At 42.5% G+C, this 21931-nt stretch overlaps 1 protein-coding gene across 3 annotated transcripts; it reads left to right on the top strand.

Moving 5' to 3' along the window:
* The first annotated feature begins 9804 nt into the window (after nt 1–9804).
* Nucleotides 9805–21927, top strand: LOC110536118 (D-amino-acid oxidase). 3 transcript variants are annotated; one of them, XM_090190819.1, is made up of 13 exons: nt 9830–9886; nt 10472–10487; nt 10652–10739; nt 11410–11605; nt 11911–12025; nt 12737–12813; nt 13001–13066; nt 13482–13536; nt 13988–14092; nt 14180–14262; nt 14455–14572; nt 14787–14885; nt 21240–21927. In XM_090190819.1, the coding sequence occupies exons 4-13, from the start codon at nt 11412–11414 to the stop codon at nt 21363–21365; spliced, it is 1038 nt and encodes a 345-aa protein (XP_090046945.1). In that variant the 5' UTR covers nt 9830–9886; nt 10472–10487; nt 10652–10739; nt 11410–11411; the 3' UTR covers nt 21366–21927. The 3 variants fall into 3 exon arrangements, with proteins under 3 accessions (XP_090046946.1, XP_021477366.3, XP_090046945.1); XM_090190820.1 differs by lacking the exon at nt 10472–10487 and having other exon boundaries at nt 9805–9886; nt 10634–10739; XM_021621691.3 differs by lacking the exon at nt 10472–10487 and having other exon boundaries at nt 9805–9886.
* Nucleotides 21928–21931: the final 4 nt, after the last annotated feature.

A 21931-nucleotide genomic window follows, 5' to 3' on the forward strand; every position in this document is an offset into this window, starting at 1 on the left:
GAGCAGCCTCAAGTAAAGATGAGGTCAAGCGTAGTGCCTGCCTTGTGAGTTGGAGGGGATTGGGAAAGGGTCATTTAAAAAGAGGCATGGAATTTAAAGAGTTGGAAAGAAATGAATCAAAGGCAGACGTTGGGAAGTTGAAGTCGCCAAGTAATAAGAGCGGTGAACCATCGTCAGGAAATTAGCTTATCAAAGTGTCAAGCTCATTGAGGAACTCTCCGAGGGAACCTGGTGAGCAATAGATGACAATAATGTTAAGTTTGAGTGGACAAGTGACAGCATGGAATTCAAATGAGGAGACGGACAGGTGAGAGGGGGCGAAAAGAGAATCTCCATTTAGGAGAAATAAGTAGACCCGTGCCACCACTGCAACAACCAGATGCTCTCGGACTATGAGAGAAAACATAGTTAGATGAAGAAAGAGCAGCTGGGGTAGCAGTGTTCTCTGGGGTGATCCATGTCTGCTTTTGAATGTTCTCCAATAAAAATTAATTTATGTAATATTAAGAATGTGCAGTGCCGACACATATTGTTCGTCAAGGGACTGAAGGGCAGCATAGGCTGAGATGAACTCGACATTTTTAAACGCAGATGGGCAGTTCCAAACACTGCCAGACCTGGAATTCCACAAAAAAATTGAATTAAATCAAATTTTATTGGTCACATACACATATTTAGCAAATGTTATTGCGAAATGCTTGTGTTCCTAGCTCCAACAGTGCAGTAGTAACTAACAGTGCAGTAGTATCTAAAAAACAATTCACAACAAACACACAAATCTAAAAGTAGAAGAATGGAACTAAGAAATATATAAATGTTAGATCGACTAATGTCGGAGAGGTATTGACTAAAATACAGTAAAATCGAATACAGTATGAGATCAGTAAAGCAGTATGTAAACATTATTTAAACGGTATTAAAGTGGCCAGTGATTCCAAGTCTATATATATAGGGCAGCAGCCTGTAATGTGCAGGGTTGCGTAACCGGGTGGATGCCGGCTAGTGATGAATATTTAACAGTCTGATGACCTTAAGATAAAGCTGGGACAGAGAGACTGAAAAACAGCTTCTGATGCAGCTGTACTGTTCTCGCCTTCTGAATGATAGCGAGGTGAACAAGCCGTGGCTGTGGTGGTTGATGCCCTTGATTTTTTTGGCCTTCCTTTGACATCGGGTGCTGTAGGTGCCTGTAGGGCAGGTAGTTTGCCCCCAGTGTTGCGTTAGGCAGACCGCACCACCCTCTGGAGAGCCCTGCAGTTCCGGGCGGTGCAGTTGCCATACCAGGCGGTGATACAGCCTGACAAGATGCTCTCAATTGTGCATCTAAAAGTTGAGGGTTTTAGGGCCCATGCCAAATTTCTTCAACCTGCTGCGCCTTCTTCACCACACTGTCTGTGTGGGTGGACCATTTCAGTTTGTCAGTGATGTGTACCTCGAGCAACTTGAAGCTTTCCACCTTCTCCACTGTGGTCCTATAAATGTGGATAGGGCGTGCTCCCTCTGCTGTTTCCTGAAGTCCACAATCAGTTTCTTTGTTTTTTAGACATTGAGTGAGAGATTATTTTCCTGGCACCACTCTCCCAGGGCCCTCACCTGCTCCCTGTAGGCTGGCTCGTCATTGTTGGTAATCAAGCCTACTACTATTGTGTCGCCTGCGAACTTGATGATCGAGTTGGAGGCGTGCATGGCCACGCAGTCATGAGTCAACCAGGAGAACAGGAGGGGGCTGAGCACGCACCCTTGTGGGGACCGTGTGTTGAGGATCAGCGAAGTGGAGGTGTTGTTTCCTACTTTAACCACCTGGGGGCGGCACATCAAGAAGTCCAGGACCCAGTTGCACAGGGCTGGGTTCAGACCCAGGGCCCAGAACTTAATGATGGGCTTGGAGGGTACTATGGTATTGAATGCTTAGCTATTGTCAATGAACATCATTCTTACATAGGTATTCCTCTTGTCTATATGGGATAGGGCAGTGTGCAATGTGATTGCATTGTCTGGATCTATTGGGGCGGTAACCAAATTGTAGTGGGTCTAGGTTGTCAGGAAAGGCAGAGGTGATATGATCCTTAAGTAGCCTCTCAAAGCAGTTATTGATGATAGGAGTGCTACGGGGCGATAGTCATTTAGTTCAGTTACCTTTGCTTTCTTGGGTACAGGAACAATAGTGGACATCTTGAAGCAAGTGGGGACAGCAGACTGGGATAGGGAGAGATTGAATATGTCCGTAAACACTCCAGCCAGCTGGTCTGCGCATGCTCCGAGGACGCGGCTAGGGATGCCGTCTGGCCCGGCAGCCTTGCGAGGGTTAACATGCTTAAATGTCTTACTCGCGTCGGCCACGGAGAAGGACAGCCCACAGTCCTTGGTAGCGGGTCGCGTCAGTGGCACTGTGTTATCCTTAAAGCGGGCAAAGGTGTTTAGCTTGTCCGGAAGCAAGACGGTGTCCACAAAATGGCAGGTTTTTCCTTTGTAGTCTGTGATTGTCTGTAGACCCTGCCACATACAGTGGGGAGAACAAGTATTTGATACACTGCCGATTTTGCAGGTTTTCCTACTTACAAAGTATGTAGAGGTCTGTCATTTTTATCATAGGTACTCTTCAACTGTGAGAGACGGAATCTAAAACAAATATCCAGAAAATCACATTGTATGATTTTTAAGTAATTCATTTGCATTTTATTGCATGACATAAGTATTTGATACATCAGAAAAGCAGAACTTAATTTTTTGTACAGAAACCTTTGTTTGCAATTACTACGTTTCCTGTAGTTCTTGACCAGGTTTGCACAAACTGCAGCAGGGATTTTGGCCCACTCCTCCATACAGACATTCTCCAGATCCTTCAGGTTTTGGGCTGTCGCTGGGCAATACGGACTTTCAGCTCCCTACAAAGATTTTCTAGTGGGTACAGGTCTGGAGACTGGCTAGGCCACTCCAGGACCTTTAGATGCTTCTTATGGAGCCACTCCTTAGTTGCCCTGGCTGTGTGTTTCAGGTCGTTGTCATGCTGGAAGACCCAGCCACGACCCATCTTCAATGCTCTTACTGAGGGAAGGAGGTTGTTGGCCAAGATCTCGCGATACATGGCCCCATCCATCCTCCCCTCAATACGGTGCAGTCGTCCTGTCCCCTTTGCAGAAAAGCATCCCCAAAGAATGATGTTTCCACCTCCATGCTTCACGGTTGAGATGGTGTTCTTGGGGTTGTACTCATCCCTCTTCTTCCTCCAAACACGGCGAGTGGAGTTTAGACCAAAAAGCTTGATTTTTGTCTCATCAAACCACATGACCTTCTCCCATTCCTCCTCTGGATCATCCAGATGGTCATTGGCAAACTTCAGACAGGCCTGGACATACGCTGGCATGAGCAGGGGGACCTTGCGTGCGCTGCAGGATTTTAATCCATGACGGCATAGTGTGTTACTAATGGTTTTCTTTGAGACTGTGGTCCGAGCTCTCTTCAGGTCGTTGACCAGGTCCTGCAGTGTAGTTCTGGGCTGATCCCTCACCTTCCTCATGATCATTGCTGCCCCACGAGGTGAGATCTTGCATGGAGCCCCAGACCGAGGGTGATTGACCGTCATCTTGAACTTCTTCCATTTTCTAATAATTGCGCCAACAGTTGTTGCCTTCTCACCAAGCTGCTTGCCTATTGTCCTGTAGCCCATCCCAGCCTTGTGCAGGTCTACAATTTTATCCCTGATGTCCTTACACAGCTCTCTGGTCTTGACCATTGTGGAGAGGTTGGAGTCTGTTTGATTGAGTGTGTGGACAGGTGTCTTTTATACAGGTAACGAGTTCAAACAGGTGCAGTTAATACAGGTAATGAGTGGAGAACAGGAGGGCTTCTTAAAGAAAAACTAACAGGTCTGTGAGAGCCGGAATTCTTACTGGTTGGTAGGTGATCAAATACTTATGTCATGCAATAAAATGCAAATGAATTACTTAAAAATCATACAAAGTGATTTTCTGGATTTTAGATTCCGTCTCTCACAGTTGAAGTGTAACTATGATAAAAATTACAGACCTCTACATGCTTTGTAAGTAGGAAAACCTGCAAAATCGGCAGTGTTTCAAATACTTGTTCTCCCCACTGTACGTCTTGTGTCTGAGCCGTTGAATTGCGACTACACTGTCTCTGCACTGATGTTTTGCCTGTTTGATTGCCTTACGGGAGGAATAACCACACTGTTTGTATTTGGCCATATTCCCAGTCACCTTGCCATGGTTAAATGTGGTGGTTCACGCTTTCAGTTTTTCGCGAATGATGCCATCTATCCAGTTTCTGGTTTGGGTAGGTTTTAAGTCACAGTGGGGACATCTCCTTTACACTTCCTGATGAACTCAGTCACCGTATGTACAGTGCCTTGCGAAAGTATTCGGCCCCCTTGAACTTTGCGACCTTTTGCCACATTTCAGGCTTCAAACATAAAGACATAAAACTGTATTTTTTTGTGAAGAATCAACAACAAGTGGGACACAATCATGAAGTGGAACGACATTTATTGGATATTTCAAACTTTTTTAACAAATCAAAAACTGAAAAATTGGGCGTGCAAAATTATTCAGCCCCTTTACTTTCAGTGCAGCAAACTCTCTCCAGAAGTTCAGTGAGGATCTCTGAATGATCCAATGTTGACCTAAATGACTAATGATGTTAAATACAATCCACCTGTGTGTAATCAAGTCTCCGTATAAATGCACCTGCACTGTGATAGTCTCAGAGGTCCGTTAAAAGTGCAGAGAGCATCATGAAGAACAAGGAACACACCAGGCAGGTCCGAGATACTGTTGTGAAGAAGTTTAAAGCCGGATTTGGATACAAACATATTTCCCAAGATTTAAACATCCCAAGGAGCACTGTGCAAGCGATAATATTGAAATGGAAGGAGTATCAGACCACTGCAAATCTACCAAGACCTGGCCGTCCCTCTAAACTTTCAGCTCATACAAGGAGAAGACTGATCAGAGATGCAGCCAAGAGGCCCATGATCACTCTGGATGAACTGCAGAGATCTACAGCTGAGGTGGGAGACTCTGTCCATAGGACAACAATCAGTCGTATATTGCACAAATCTGGCCTTTATGGAAGAGTGGCAAGAAGAAAGCCATTTCTTAAAGATATCCATAAGAAGTGTCGTTTAAAGTTTGCCACAAGCCACCTGGGAGACACACCAAACATGTGGAAGAAGGTGCTCTGGTCAGATGAAACCAAAATGGAACTTTTTGGCAACAATGCAAAACGTTATGTTTGGCGTAAAAGCAACACAGCTGAACACACCATCCCCACTGTCAAACATGGTGGTGGCAGCATCATGGTTTGGGCCTGCTTTTCTTCAGCAGGGACAGGGAAGATGGTTAAAATTGATGGGAAGATGGATGGAGCCAAATACAGGACCATTCTGGAAGAAAACCTGATGGAGTCTGCAAAAGACCTGAGACTGGGACGGAGATTTTTCTTCCAACAAGACAATGATCCAAAACATAAAGCAAAATCTACAATGGAATGGTTCAAAAATAAACATATCCAGGTGTTAGAATGGCCAAGTCAAAGTCCAGACCTGAATCCAATCGAGAATCTGTGGAAAGAACTGAAAACTGCTGTTCACAAATGCTCTCCATCCAACCTCACTGAGCTCGAGCTGTTTTGCAAGGAGGAATGGGAAAAAATGTCAGTCTCTCGATGTGCAAAACTGATAGAGACATACCCAAGCGACTTACAGCTGTAATCGCAGCAAAAGGTGGCGCTACAAAGTATTAACTTAAGGGGGCTGAATAATTTTGCACGCCCAATTTTTCAGTTTTTGATTTGTTAAAAAAGTTTGAAATATCCAATAAATGTCGTTCCACTTCATGATTGTGTCCCACTTGTTGTTGATTCTTCACAAAAAAATACAGTTTTATATCTTTATGTTTGAAGCCTGAAATGTGGCAAAAGGTTGCAAAGTTCAAGAGGGCCGAATACTTTCGCAAGGCACTGTATCTGTGTATTCGTCAATGTTATTCTCAGAGGCTACCTGGAACATATACCAGTCCGCATGATCAAAACAATCTTGAAGCATGGATTCCGATAGGTCAGACCAGCATTGATTAGACCTTAGCACGGGTACTTCCTGTTTGTGTTTCTGCCTATAGGAAGGAAGGAGCAAAATGGAGTCGTGATCAGAATTGCTGAAGAGAGGGCGGGGGAGGGCTTTGTAGGTATTTCAAAAAGTTGAGTAGCAGTGACCATGTTTTACCAGTGCGAATACTTGGCACAACTTCGGTAGCTTTTTCCTCAAATTGACTCTTTTAAAATCCCCAGCAACAAAAAAATGCGGCCTCAGGATTTGTGGTTTCCAGTTTGCATAAATTCCAGTGTAGTTCTTTGAGGGCCGTCGTGGTATTGGCTTGAGGGGGAATATACATGTTTGTTACTATAACCGAAGAGAATTCTCTTGGGACCTAATTCGTTGGGCATTTGATTGTGAGGTATTTTAGGTCAGGTGAACAAAAGGACTTGGGTTTCTGTATGTTCTCACAGTCACACCATGAGTTGTTAATCATGAAGCATACACCCCCACTTTTCCCGGAAAGTTCTTTATTCCTGTCTGCGCAATGTACTGAGAACCCAGATGGCTGAATGGACGGGGACAGTATATCACGAGAGAGCCATGTTTCCGTGAAACAGAGTATGTTAAAAGCCCTGTTATCTCTAGAAGGAGCTCCTCGCCCTGAGCTCGTCTACTTTATTATCCAGAGACTGAACATAAGCGAGTAATATTCTCTGAAGCGTGAGATGGTGTGCACGCCTCCTGAGTTGGACTGGAAGTCCACTCCGAAAACCTCTTCTCCGCCGGCAATGTTTTGGAGCAACCTCTGGAATCATTTAAATTGCCATGGGGGGTACGAATAAAGTATACAATTCAGGAAAGTCGTTTTCCTAGTCGCAATGCTAGTGAGTTACCGTTGCTCTGATATCCAAAAGTTGTTTACGGCTGAATGTAATAACACTAAAATAATTCTGGTCTAATAATGTAAGAAATAACCCAAAAAAACAAAACACTGCAAAGTTGAGTAGGCGCTAGAAGCAGAGCTGCCATTTGTTAGTGCCATCTTATGGGTTTGCTCCCAGGGTACACTAAATTAGAAGGGTTGTAGCCAAGAGGTGGGGAGCAGCTGTAAAGCCTCCAGGGAGAGGTGCGAACAGGTATAGAAAAAACACACATAGTTGACAAAGCTACAAAAGAGCTAAATTAGATAATCTGTAAATAACTAGGTAAGATACTCAAGTGAGAGGGTGGTGTGGAGCCTTCCTCGAACAACTCCACTGAACCCTCTTTGTTTTTGCAACAAAACCGCTGCTGAGAAACAAGGGAAGACTGAAGAACTAACACTAATTGCTGATTGCCTAGGAGAGGTGAAACCACTCCCCTTCCAATAAAGCCACTGATTACCAAAATAAGTCACAAATTGCCCTGCCCCTTGATCCTGGTTGATGTGTCAACAACTATCTGCAAATGATGAGCAGTTCACACACCAAGTAGGCCGCTGGGAAGACAGGCAGCACTTAAAGTAGATGGCCCAAACTTGCAAAAAGACAGGACTAGACCACAACAGATAAAGAGATACTTATCAGATAAAGATATACTTATCACTCCTGGAGATGTCAGGAGTCCTCTAGCTATATAATATAGCTAGGCATATATATTATTAGCCTATGTCAGTCTAATGACAGCGTTATAGGGGAGAGTGGGGTAAGTTGTGCAAAATGATTAGTTGAGCCACCCCTTAATTTATACAATGACTGTATATATGAATGGACAAAGTCATTGATCATGTAACATCATTCATTCCTATGTGAAGACTCAATAGCTAATGAAGCCAAATTAAGACGGTTGTGATTAGGGGTGTCCAGACATGTAGTTATAATCATATCCTTAAATTGACAATTGATAGTCGGATCGGATGAACTCGGGATCGGAAAAAAAACGGAATATGCCTAAGTAGATGTTGGCAAAATACCAATCTCCCGCCACGTTTATAGACCAAACAAGCTGCATATTAGAAGCCGCGGGAGGGTGTGTGTGTGTGTGTGTGTGTGTGTGTCTTCAACTTGCAGCAGGCAGACAAGTTTGCTCAGTCAGAATGAGCGTCTGCATTTCAGCTTTTTTCCCTACCCTTGCCCCGCTTGTTAGATATTATGCACATTGATATCTTGATCGCAAATGTCCTTGCCATTTGATTTATCATAGTTGTATGCTAACATGAACGATCAGACCGAAACAGAGAAGTGAAAGTGATCGGGTGAAATTAAGAAGTGCGGGAAAAGAGAAATACAGCTTTACTCTATCCAATCAAAGCAGCAGGATCAACGAACAGCCCGCCCTTCTCTTACAGACAGGCAAATTAGCCAGTTGAATTATTTAGACCATATAGCGCCTCAGTTGACTGATTGACATGAAAAAGATGCGTGCTGGCACCCGTAAATTACTTTTTTTCCAATCACGGATAATTACAAAAAATACTGGGATCATAATCATATACAGAAAAGTGCCCATATCCCTTATGATACTAGTTTTGTCCAACTACTCGGCACACTTCTAGTTAAGACGGCATCTCATGGAGACATAACTGCACAGTTTGAGCTACCACTTTCACTTTAACCCACGGAAAGATGTCCTCCTGTACAGAATACAAATTTGGTTTAGACTAAAAAAAAAGAAGCTTCTTCAGGAAGCGACGTTGCAGGTTAGCTCAGTGTTGCCCCCTCTCATTCAATAACTGAAGTTGAAGGACGACCGGGGTACTGCAGTTCGCCATTATCAACTAAATTATCCTTATAACTTCTTCTGTGTGTGATTTTAAAATAATCGCTTCAAGGACAAACATATTGTGTATTAGAAGCAATTATTGATACCATGAATGTATTCTAAAACATGTTTTGTTTTCATGAAGATTGACCACCATTTATTGTAATGGAGGATCCTGTTTTCTGCTAACAATGCCTGCAGTACCACGGTCGGCCTTGAACTTCCGTGGCTTCAAAGAGAATGGGTAGTCGTTCTCCCCTGGTTTTACACATCAGTTGGGGTCTCTAAGCTGCAATATAAGGTCCTCAACCTAGCATGAAAGTGCATCTTTGTAGCTGTGTGGGCTAATATAGTCAAAATGGCTCCACATACCCCACAATACAAATTATGATTACATTTTGTCCGTTGTATGCATTGTTTTATTTTATTTTTTATTTAACCCTTTATTTAATATGCATAGTATTTTTGCAATTTATGATGCATATGAACTCAAGATAGTGCATTTTATTGTTACAGGGTAGACATCATCATGCATGTGTATACAACCATAAAACAAGCAGAGGTCTAGCCCCCCTTGAGGTTCTTGAAGGAGCAGCCAAGGAAGTGAGAGAAGGGAAGAAGTCCATTCGAGCAGCAGCAAGGGGCCGAAAAAATGCATGAAATGACACTGAAGATTTAATTGATTCCGACCAGTTACATGGGCTTAGTGACCTCAAATGCAGAGAGAACTTGCCTATGAATTGGCACATCAAAATAACATCCCTGTCCCAGAACATCATACCCCAAGGTGGCTCAATTTACCTTGTCCTAAAGTTTTTGGACAAGCTATGTTTTAAAAAATGCTATGTTTTCATTTATTCTGATCATTTCCAGGGATACACAACATCCTGAAAATGTGTAGATATCTTTGTTAGAAAGAATACGTCAAGGGAAATATAGTAGTGATGCTGAATGTAAAAAATGCGTCTTTCTTTTTCCCAACGCAGTTAAGTCAAAACTACGCCCCGTTATTCAGAGGGGCGTTCTACTACGCTCCAATTGGCTAGCTAGCATAGTCTCTCTCACTGATCAGCCCAGAGACAGTGGCCTTCCAAGGTAAGGATGGAAAGTGTAATTTAACAATTAACGTTAGATGCCGACCGTAATGCAGGCTTATTATTATCAACATTTGCCCAAGTATTTATTTTCAGAGTTTCAATGAGTTGTAAAAATGTCTCAGAACTCTGCTGAATTCCCCCAATTGAAGGTCATCTAAGTTTACTTAGGCTACTTAACGTTACTAGCTCGGTATTTGAAGTTGTTATATTATCATTAGTAGTGTATTATCAGGTAAAAGCATATGCTTACTATTCATAATTTCTCAAATATTTATTAGCTAATCATTCAGTCGAATACGCTATGCTACAGCCATTGAATCTGTCTTTGAGCGTTAAGGGACGTTAATGGCTAGCTCTGTCAACGATATTATGTTATTATATTTTTCAATCTTGAAATACAAGGGCAAACGTTATTAATCAGTGACTGAAATTTCGCCTACGTGATATTCCCTTTCGGACTTGGAGAGCGCTCAAAGCGTTGTAGAACGCCTCTCTGAATAACGGGACGTGGTTTTGGCTTAACTGCTTTGAGAAAAAGAAAGACGCGTAAAAATGGCTCAACATTCGCCTCTCTCCCCTACAGGCCTTATGGGTTCCAAGTACGGTGAACGTTTTAAATGTTACCTAGTAGAAGTAGATGTCATTTTTGTAATTCTATTAGTTTTAACAAAATATTTTTCTACAGTACATTCATTATTCATTGCCGGTCAAGGCTAATAAAGTGGGATATATTTTCATATTCAAGCCTTTATCTGTCACGTAGACCCAAGACGACTTCTGTACCTTGGACCGACCATGTGACTCTATATTTGGAGGCAGATTGTCAGCTCGAGGACAAGGCAACTTAGAAGGTAAATCCAGTTTTCCTACTGTCTCCATTTTATAATGATTTCTAGTTTACTTTGACATTTCTTGAATTATTTGTTCACCTTCTTTTCTTACATTCTGCATCCAACCAATCGCCATTTCGAGAACGTTTCATTTTCAAAGTTGCAGCAAAGCCATCGAATATCGAGCAAAACAGATACTTCACACTGTTTTAACCTGCAAGAAGCATACTCATACCAATCTCTACAGGCTATATTGCTACTTTGTCAGTTTCCAATGTTGTTTTCAGAAGGATTTGTCAAAGTGTGGACACATGCAGGCTTTACATTTTTTTTTTTAACTAGTTAAGTAAATTAAGAACAAATTCTTATTTACTTTGACAGCCTACTGGGGAACAGTGAGTTAGCTGCCTTGTTCAGGGGCAGAACGACAGATTTCTACCTTGTCAACTCGGGGTTGTTTTGATATATATATTTATATTCTGTTTTTTTCACAGTTTTTCACAATTTCAGGCTACTTCATACAGTTAGATGGTCAGAGGGTCAGGTACACTCAAGGACATGTAAATGGAATGGTAGCAGATTCTGAGCAGAACCAAGGTCACAAAGAATGGATGCAAATCAGAAACAAAAATAAGTAATAATAACAACAGAAGTTGCAACAACAGTAAACTGTTGTGTTTGTTATTTCCAGACATGCGTGTGGCAGTGATCGGAGCTGGGGTCAGTGGCCTGTCCACAGCTCAAAGCATCTATGAGCAGTACCACTCCATAGTCAGTCCACTGACCATTGAGGTGTATGCGGACTGCTTCACCCCACTGACCACCAGCGATGGGGCTGCAGGATTCTGGCAGCCATACCTCTACGACAAGGGCAATGTCCAGGAGACGTGAGAGGGCTTTCTGCTTGGCTCTATGAATACCAGTGGAGGCTGCTGAGGGGAGCGGCTCATAATAATGGCCGGAATGGAGCAAATGGAATGGCATCAAACACCTGGAAACCATCTGTTTGATATATTTGATACCATTCCACTGATACCGCTCCAGTCATTACCACAAGTTTATTTTCCCCAGTTAAGGTGCCACCAACCTCCTGTGATGAGTACATTTTGTGCACGCCTGTAGTCAGTGAATCAATAGAATGTTTTATAAGTGAATGCTTACACTGTATCATTCTCTATGTGTTATTTTGCAGTAAATGGTGTAAGGAGACGTTTGACTACCTGCTGAGCTTCCTGAGCTCCCCGGACTCTATCAAAATGGGGATTTTCCTCCAGTCTGGCTACAACCTTTGCAGTGAGCCTGCACCAGTGAGTATTAGTGTATCTTCAGCTAAACATCATGACATAGATTCACCCTCAGATAACAGTTAACTGACCCATACTTCATCACTCACATGGAGGCAAGGCCTAGCAGTTAAACATTTCAAGATTTTTATTTAACCAGGCTAGTCAGTTAAGAAAAAATTCTTATTTACAATGACGGCCTACCCCGGCCAACACTGGGTCAATTGTGCACCGCCCTATTGGACTCCCAGTCACACCCGGATGTGATGCAGCCTGGATTCAAACCAGGGACTGTAGTGAAGCCTCTTGCACTGAGATGCAGTGCCTTAGACTGCTGCGCCACTCGGGAGCCCAGTTGTTATAAAGTCTATCTACATCTGTATAAGCCTTTTGCTGAAGTAGATGAATGTGAGCCCAAGTTCCTGTTCCACCATCTGTGTTATTACAGTGCAATGTCCTATCGTAGCAGTTGCTTCGCTTAGTTTACAATGTTTGTATTTTCTGAATAGTCTGAATACACTAAGCCCATCTCAATAGTCTACTCTTCAGCATTACAAAGACAGGTCCATGACATAATTAGAAGACATGGCCACTGAGACCACACTGTATGCTCTCCCTGTCACAAGGCTAAAGGATTAATGAAGCCTCTGCATTACAACCGCAAACCAGCACAGGCATGGAAGGTCATGAAAATAATGAGTAACTAATAACTATATTCACTCTCTTTTATTGCAGGATCCCTCTTTTAAAGATAGTGTGCTGGGCTTCAGACGGCTTACTAAACGAGAGCTGGAGCTGTTTCCTGCATACTGGTACTTTGTTTGGACATTTGCTAGGTTTTTGTTGCATTAGTCCCGTTGGCTGTTGTCATATGTCGACAGGAGTCATGCAACCCTATACGGCTGATGACTTTAGAATGAGTCTGGTCAGTCTATCAGTTGTCATTGTTTTTGACCCTCACTGTCATTCTCCCCTTGTTTATGTCGGGGGGCCTTTTAGCTATGGGTGGTTCAACACTGCTCTCATGGTGGAGGGGAAAAGTTACTTGCCTTGGCTGATGGACTGGTGAGTGATTTACTTACCTTATCTGTGATATCCAAAAAAGTGTTGATAGTTCACACACACAGGGCCATGTGATCAAGCATTTCCATTTTGTAAGTTAACCATCTATATTTTACATCAATCTATGACCAGTTTAGTTCATTACAAAATATACCATTTTAAAGCAGTTTGAATTTTTACAAATGGTCAAACCAGTTGTTTGAGAATAACTTTATATTGGCACAGCTGTGGGATAAGCTAGGTTCATCTAGTGGGAAGGGGAAGCAAAATATAATGTGTTATAACCACTTATGGTGGTTTCATCATCTCTCAAGGTCAATATTATGTTTTAGCACCCAACCTAACATCATATAAATATGTGCAATTTGGGTTCCCTATATTACTTCCTTTTCTATATACCTTTATGTGATGTTTCTAGGTTACAGAAGCGAGGTGTGAAATTTTACCAGAGGAGGATAGAGTCCTTCAAAGTGGTGAGAGTTCTAAATGAATATAATGAACAGTGCGGAATGTTCTAAGACTCCCACCTCACAAGGAGTATGAAGATAGAAGGTGCTGTATTTTCTGAGGACCTCACTCTGTCCTTGGCCTCTTTTTCCTGATGAGAGTAATTTTACTATGCTTATTTAATTTCCATCTAATCTAGGCATGTGTTTTCCTTACCCAACGGTAGTGTCTCACACAGTACAGTGCGTTCATGCTCAGAGTGCAGCTCAACCATATTAGTTTTACTCAGTGATTCATTTGGAGAAATATCCTGAAAGTATTCATATCCAATACCAGTCCTTAATATCCTACAAACCACCCCAGAGAGAGGGAGAGCTTTGGCTTTCATAAACCCCTGTTCATGAATATCATCCGTGTTTATTTATTTTAATTCAACCTCCCAACTTTTCTTCCTGCCGCCTTGTCTGTTGAGTTCAGCTTGCGGAGAGTGGGGCAGACGTCATCATCAACTGCACAGGAGTGAGGTCAGGGGATCTCCAGCCTGACCCTGACCTCACACCAGGCCGTGGGCAGATACTGAAGGTCAGAGTGCAAAGGTTGAAAGGTGAGTTTGGTAATTACAATGAGGACATGGCTGATTATGTTACTCTTAATCTGTCTGTGTTTCAGGTGGATGCTCCATGGCTTAAGCATTGGATCCTCACCCACAATTTCACTGCTGGAACCTACAATTCACCGTACATTATACCAGGGTAAAGTGGATAAAATATCAGACATTCCACCTACTGCAGGTGTCAATAAAGCAGTTATTACACATTTTTCAAGTTGTTGCATATAATTACAGAATCAAAGTATACGTTTGTCTAAGTATTCAGCTCCTTGTTTTTGATTTATTTTGGAATACAGTGAATTGAAGACCAATAACTTCTGCCCTGTCTCTGTAGGAGTCGTTCAGTGGTTGTTGGTGGGTGTTTCCAGCTGGGGAACTGGAGTGAGCAGAACAACTCTGAGGACCACAAGGAGATATGGGAGGGGGCCTGCCAGCTGGAGCCCAGCCTCAAGGTCAGAGGTCACAGACCTTTGAAAAGATCCCTGGTCTGACATACATTGAATAGAGGGGTTATCACAGCACCTATGTTTAAATGGCTCAGCCATCAAACCAAATCAATGCTTCTCATCCAGTAGACAGAATACAAGTACAAATACAGTATAACTACATTAGCTAGCTCTTCCCTGTCTGTTTATTCATATGGCTCACCTCCCCCTGACTCCTCAGCATGCCCGGATAGTGGAGGACTGGTCAGGGCTCAGGCCTGTTCGTAGTAAAGTCCGACTGGAGAGGGAGACCATGCAATCTGGACCAACCACCTTTGAGGTGAGTCACCAAGAATAGACTGGTTGGGGGGGGGGGGGGGGGGGGGGGGGGCTAGAGAGCGTGCTATGGAGTAGACGTGCTTTGCTAGAGCTCCGCTCCATTTTGAAACAAATGAGTATTTATCTTAACCTCTCACGACCTATATCGTCAAACAAATATGACAAAGGGAAAAGGCACCAGAAAAGGGGGCGCTAAACAAGATCATTTGAATGAGATAGACAACGAACCAATTTCAACGTCGCCAACCCACGAGGAGTTAGCTGAAGAGGCTAGCTTCCAAGAGTTCCTCACAGAGCCTACGCAAAGTGACATACTGGCTGCCATAAACTCACTAAGCAAAAAGGTGGACACAAGGTTGGCTGATATCTCAAAGAGTATTGGGACTTTGGCCGAAACTGTGAAGGCAACTCAGAGAAGGGTGCATGAGGTTGAGCAGACGACAGTCGCTTACGAGGCCAGGCTACAGGACATAGAGAAACAGTGCGCAACGTTCAAAAATGACAACAAAACCCTGAAAGCCCGACTGGAAATGCTTGAGTCGCATTCAAGACGCCAGAACATCCGAATATGTGGCATCCAGGAGGACACTGAGAAAGGGAAACCCACTGAATTTGTTTCGGAGCTGATACCGGCCCTGCTGGGGAGTGAACACTTCAAAACGGCCATCCTGATCGACCGCGCACACAGATCTCAGGCAACGAAGCCGGCCAAGGGCGGGCCACCAAGGCCATTCATTGTACGGCTGCACTATCCCCAGACCAGGGATCTCATCCTCAAGCTGGCTAGTCAAAAGTTCCCCCTTAACTTCAACGGAGCCAGGGTGTCTTTCTACCCAGATCTTACCTTGGAGGTGAGGAACCAACGGAAAGTGTATGATGAGGTACGCAACAAATGCAGGGCGGCCAACATCCGATATGGATTCCTCTTCCCAGCCCAGTTTAAGGTGACAGACGAGGGATCAACACGTACGTTTGACAACCCAAAAGTGGCCGATCTGTTCTTGACAAGCATGCTCCCTGGCGGAGGATACAGAACGGCTGTGTCAGCCGGCTAAATGACCAAATACAGGCCAGGAATGTGTTTGAATTTCCGGACTATGTCTTTTCGATTAGAATATCAGAATTTGGGATTTATGATTGGTGAGATGTTGTGGCTAATATAGCATTGTTTGGCACATCATGTTTTAGCGCCACTCACCCCCTAACGTGAGAGTTAAGTGTTATTTAATATTAGCGTATATGCGGAGCATCTATAGATGACGAGTTAGTTCAAGCTGTATGTCTAGACACCCTAAGGTTTGTGTGTTAGCCAAGGAGTGCTTCGTTTGGGGAAGTCACTCAGTAAATGAACGGGAGGAGGGGCGATGGGGTATGTGTTTTATGTTCACGTTTATTATTAGTACAGGTGGCATGACAAGCTCCCGCACGGCGGGACGTTTTTCTTCTGAGTTTTGTATGACAGCAACAATTTGCTCTAAAATAAGAAATGCCACATAGTGACAGAGCACAGAGTAGACCACAGAGTAGACCACATAGTGACAGAGCACAGAGTAGACCACATAGTGACAGAGCACAGAGTAGACCAGGTGGAATCAAGATAGTCAGCTGGAACTGTAATGGCTTGGGGCGTGTGGTGAAACGAGCTAAGGTTTTCTCTCATCTTAAATCACTGGGTGCTGACATAGTGCTTCTTCAAGAAACTCATCTTAAATCACTGGGTGCTGACATAGTGCTTCTTCAAGAAACTCATGTTAAACGCTCCACTCAGGCCAAGCTACGAGTCGGCTGGATCGGTCAGATATACCAGTCTAACTTTGATGCAAAAGCGAGAGGGGTAGCAATCCTGATAAGGAAAAACATTCCGTTTGTTTACTCATCCTCGATTTCAGATCCTAATGGTCGGTATATTATTGTGGCTGGTACACTGAATTCGAAACCAGTAACCTTGGTCAATTTATATGAACCCAACTTCGATGATCCATTATTTTTTCAAAGGGTATTTAAGGACATACCAAATATCTCAGATACAAGTGTTATTGTTGTAGGGGACTTTAACTGTACGTTAGATCCTCTTTTAGATAAACAGCTATCAAGGTCACTTCAACAATCAAATGCCAGTGTCTGTCTAAATACACTGATGACGAACCTTAACATTGTCGATATTTGGAGACTGACGCACCCAACAGACAGGGATTACTCGTTCTTTTCATCAGTTCATAAATCATATTCCAGAATTGACCATTTTTTGTTGGACTCCAAACTAATTTCAGCAGCTGAGTCGGTTACCTATCACCCTATTCTAATTATGGACCACTCTCCTGTTTCCATGGTGCTGAAACTCGACAATATGTCGACAGGTCGGCGACCGTGGCGCTTAGACGCATACCTGCTGAAAGATGAGGCTTTTTGTCCATATTTGAAGGAGCAGATTGCCTTTTTCCTCGGAACTAACGACACGGGGGATGTTGACGACTCCACCCTTTGGGAATCTCTAAAGGCTGTGATTAGAGGTTACGTTATTTCTTATACATCAGAGAGGAAGAAACGTGCCAATACTAGGCTGAGAGAAATTGAAAGAGAGTTAGGGGAACAGAAGAACGTTTTTAGGACAAATTCCTCGTATACAGTCCTTGAGAAGATCACAAAGTTAAAATATGAATACAATACCATCCTTTCGAAACGGGTGGGCTCTTTACTTGCTAGAACGCAACAAAGTTATTTTGAACTGGGTGACAAACCACATAAATTATTAGCAAGACAGCTAAGGCATGTACAGGCATCTAGAGCTATTCACAAAATAAAAGACAAGAAGGGTAAAATAGTAACAAAGCCGCATGATATTAATAAATGCTTTGCGGAGTTTTACTCAGAGCTATACCAATCAAAATGCGATGCCACTGATCCACAAACTATGGAACGCTTTCTCGCTGAATGTGAACTTCCTAAACTAGACAGGGGGGCAGCTTCTGCACTCGATGCAGGGATAACTTTAGAGGAAATTAACACAGCGATAGCACAATTTCCAAACAGCAAGGCCCCTGGGCCCGATGGATATGTAATAGAATTCTATAAGAAGTACTGCGCCAGTCTATCTCCACTTATGTTGCGAATGTTTAAACAATCCAAAGAAAATGCCAAACTCCCGCAAACACTGTATGAGGCTACAATAGCACTGATCTTGACAAAAATATAGAGATTCCATGGAGGTGTCGTCTTATCGCCCCGTGTCGTTACTCCCCATAGAAAACAAGGTGTTGACAAAGATATTGGCAAACCGATTGAAAACATATATTTCTGACATCATACACCCTGACCAGACAGGTTTTATCCCGGGCCGACATATACACTACAATTTGAGACGTCTTTTCAACGTAATGTATCACGATCATAAGGTTGAGGCAGTGGTAATAGCTCTTGATGCAGAGAAGGCGTTTGATCGGATTGAGTGGAAGCATATGATGTCGGTTCTGGAGCACTTCGGGTTTGGAAAGGAATTTATTAATTGGATAAGAATTATTTATGCACACCCAATGGCGTCCGTGGTAACCAATCAAGAAATGTCGCAGTCATTCCGCTTGTTCAAGGGGTGCCGACAGGGGTGCCCTATTTCGCCTGCTCTCTTCGCTATAGCCATGGAACCCCTTGCTACTCGCATTCAGGCATGTGCCGATATAGCTTCTGTTAAAATAAAGGACACACAGCACCAAATGTCCCTATATGCAGACGATGTTCTTTTGTTTTTGTCCAAGCCTAAAACTTCTATTCCACCCTTACTTAACTTGATAAACACATTTGGGTCCTTCTCTGGCTACAAGATAAACTGGCAAAAAAAGTGAGTTGAGGCCTGTGGATATGCAATTTCTGCAATCTACCCCGTTTAGAACAGTGATGGACAAGTTCACAAGCCTTGGCATTGTAATGACAAGAGACCTTGATCAGCTATTGAAAGCGAATTGGGACATGAAAATACAGTGCCTTGCGAAAGTATTCGGCCCCCTTGAACTTTGCGACGTTTTGCCAATCTTTTTGTATCCAAATCCGGCTTTAAACTTCTTCACAACAGTATCTCGTTCCTGCCTGGTGTGTTCCTTGTTCTTCATGATGCTCTCTGCGATTTTGACGGACCTCTGAGACTATCACAGTGCAGGTGCATTTATACGGAGACTTGATTACACACAGGTGGATTGTATTTATCATCAATAGTCATTTAGGTCAACATTGGATCATTCAGAGATCCTCACTGAACTTCTGGAGAGAGTTTGCTGCACTGAAAGTAAAGGGGCTGAATAATTTTGCATGCCCAATTTTTCAGTTTTTGATTTGTTAAAAAAGTTTGAAATATCCAATAAATGTCGTTCCACTTCATGATTGTGTCCCACTTGTTGTTGATTCTTCACAAAAAAATACAGTTTTATATCTTTATGTTTGAAGCCTGAAATGTGGCAAAACGTCGCAAAGATCAAGGAGGTCGAATACTTTCGCAAGGCACTGTATATCAGCTTAAACAAAATATAGATTTTTGGAAAACTCTGCCTATCTCCTTGGTTGGTCGTATAAACGCTATTAAAATGGTTGTCCTACCCAGGTTTCTTTATCTCTTCCAATGTCTACCCAATGTCATACCGCAAAGCTATTTTAAGAAACTGGATTCAATAGTAACTCCATTTTTATGGGATAACAAGGCAGCCAGAATTTCAAAGAAGCATTTGTGCAAGTACAAGATAGAGGGGGGCTTTGGCCTTCCTTACTTTAAACTGTATTATTGGGCTGCTAATCTGAACATTGTGTCTTTCTGGAGGGAAAGTTCACCTGCGATGAGACAGAAGGATATGCCTGCATGGCTTTTGATTGAGCAGGCCTCCTGTCGACGTTCCTCACTCCCTGCACTTGTTAATAGCCCATCATATGTGAAAAAATCCACTTATGACTCTAACCCAGTCCTTTGTCATACACTTAGGATCTGGAAACAGATTAGGTATTTTCTTAACATACTTAACAAACAGCCTGAATCATGCTTTCCACCATGCATTGGATGATGTGGTGTTTTCACAGTGGAGGGAGAAGGGGCTCACAACAATTGGTAATCTATACATAGATGGTCAGTTAGCTTCATTTCAACAATTACAGGGAAAGTTCAACATGCCAACAATATATTTTTTCAGATACCTCCAAATCAGGAATTTCGTAAGGACACATATCCCACAGTATGGCATGAAGCCAAATAGTCCTACATTAGATAGCTTGATCCTTGTCAAACCCCATTCAAAAGGGTCGGTCTCTAGACTGTATGATGTGCTACAGGCCCACATAGAGGTATCCACAGACACCATTAAAAGGGTCGGTCTCTAGACTGTATGATGTGCTACAGGCCCACATAGAGGTATCCACAGACACCATTAAAAGGGCTTGGGAACAAGAACTTGGCTCAGAAATCTCAGATGAGGACTGGGTAGAAGCTCTCAGGAATATAAACCATAGTTCAGTGAATGCCAGACACAACCTTGTACAGTTTAAGGTGATACACAGGTTACATTACTCAAAAGTAAAACTGCATAAAATATTCCCGGACACCTCACCACTGTGTGAGAGGTGCAAGCAGGATGAGGGGACGTTGACCCACTTATTCTTAAGTTACATGTTTACTGGGCTCTCATTTTTGATTACTTATCTAGAGCCTTTGATAGAGTTCTAGCCCCAGACCCATTGACCGCTCTGTTTGGTACAGTTGATGGGAATAACCACGAAGGGAAAGCTGTCTCTCTTTGTACTCTATTAGCCAAAAGGCTCATATTGCAATTTTGGAAATTGGAGACTGTACCTACCTTTGAAATGTGGTTACGGGATTTAGGAAATGTAATAAATATGGAAAAGATTCGATACAATACCTCCAATAGAAGTCCAGTGTTTTACAAAATATGGCAGCCGATACTGGATAAATGGTCTAGTCCCGCTTCATAACTGGGTTGACGATCTGATGCTACTCTGTGCTGTACTCCACTCAATATTTATTTTTGGCTTAACTACACTGCTTGTAATGACTATATGCCGTCTTCTTATACATGTACCACCTAATAGGATTTAGTTTTATTTTGTGTATGTGTGAGTTAAGTTTTGTTTTGTCATATAAATTGGCCATCCCATTCAACAGTACAATGAATGTCATTGTTAGTATTGCTGTCTTTTTTATTTGATTTTTTATTGTAAAATAATAAACATATAAAAAAAAAAAAGAATAGACTGGTTGCTACTTCTTCAGTAACCAAGATGTATTGTTTGGCTATTAGTGTTTGTCACCCTTTAGGCTCCAGATTAGAAGTACATAGACATAACACTGATATTAATGTGCTGTTTTCAGGTGATCCACAACTATGGCCATGGAGGGTTCGGATTGACCATCCACCGAGGCTGTGCACAGGAGGCAGCTCGGCTCTTGGGGGAGATATTGGAGCTGAAGGGCTGGGAGCCCAGGTCTCGTTTGTGAACTAGTGGTTTATTACCTAAACAGCAGTGGCATCAGTATCTCTCACATGTCTGTATGGGAGCATTTTAACATCAGAACGGTTTGCGAAGGAACCCGCATAGGAAACTCCTGGGGCCTTCAGAGGGTTCATTCGTATTTGCAAGAGAACAACTCAAAATCAGAGTTTAGGTAGTGGAGTACCTGATTAACCCAAAACCAGCTAACTTGGAACACAAAGACTACCAGCCAGCCTTAAAATGGTTTCATGCCAGTCATCAGGATTGCTTTTATTGAATGACAATTTCCTTTGTTGTGTAGTCATAACTATTAGCTAATCGATTGAAATCTATTTTGAAAAGTTAAAATTTTATATTGTAGTTGAAGAGATGCTAATCTATAACATATTGAACCAATACATTTTTTTCCAAAAGTGTGATAAGCAAATCTTACAAATGTGACATAAAAATAGGAGTGCAATATCAAACAAAAATGTTAAGATATCTTATTAATAATGTTCTATCATGAGTTTTAAAACTTATAAAGTTTGAAAATGAGTGAAGAAATAAATACTTCCACAATCCAACATT

Source organism: Oncorhynchus mykiss, chromosome 11 (assembly GCF_057628025.1).
Source record: "Oncorhynchus mykiss isolate SJ-2025 chromosome 11, ASM5762802v1, whole genome shotgun sequence".
NCBI classification, from domain to species: domain Eukaryota; kingdom Metazoa; phylum Chordata; class Actinopteri; order Salmoniformes; family Salmonidae; genus Oncorhynchus; species Oncorhynchus mykiss.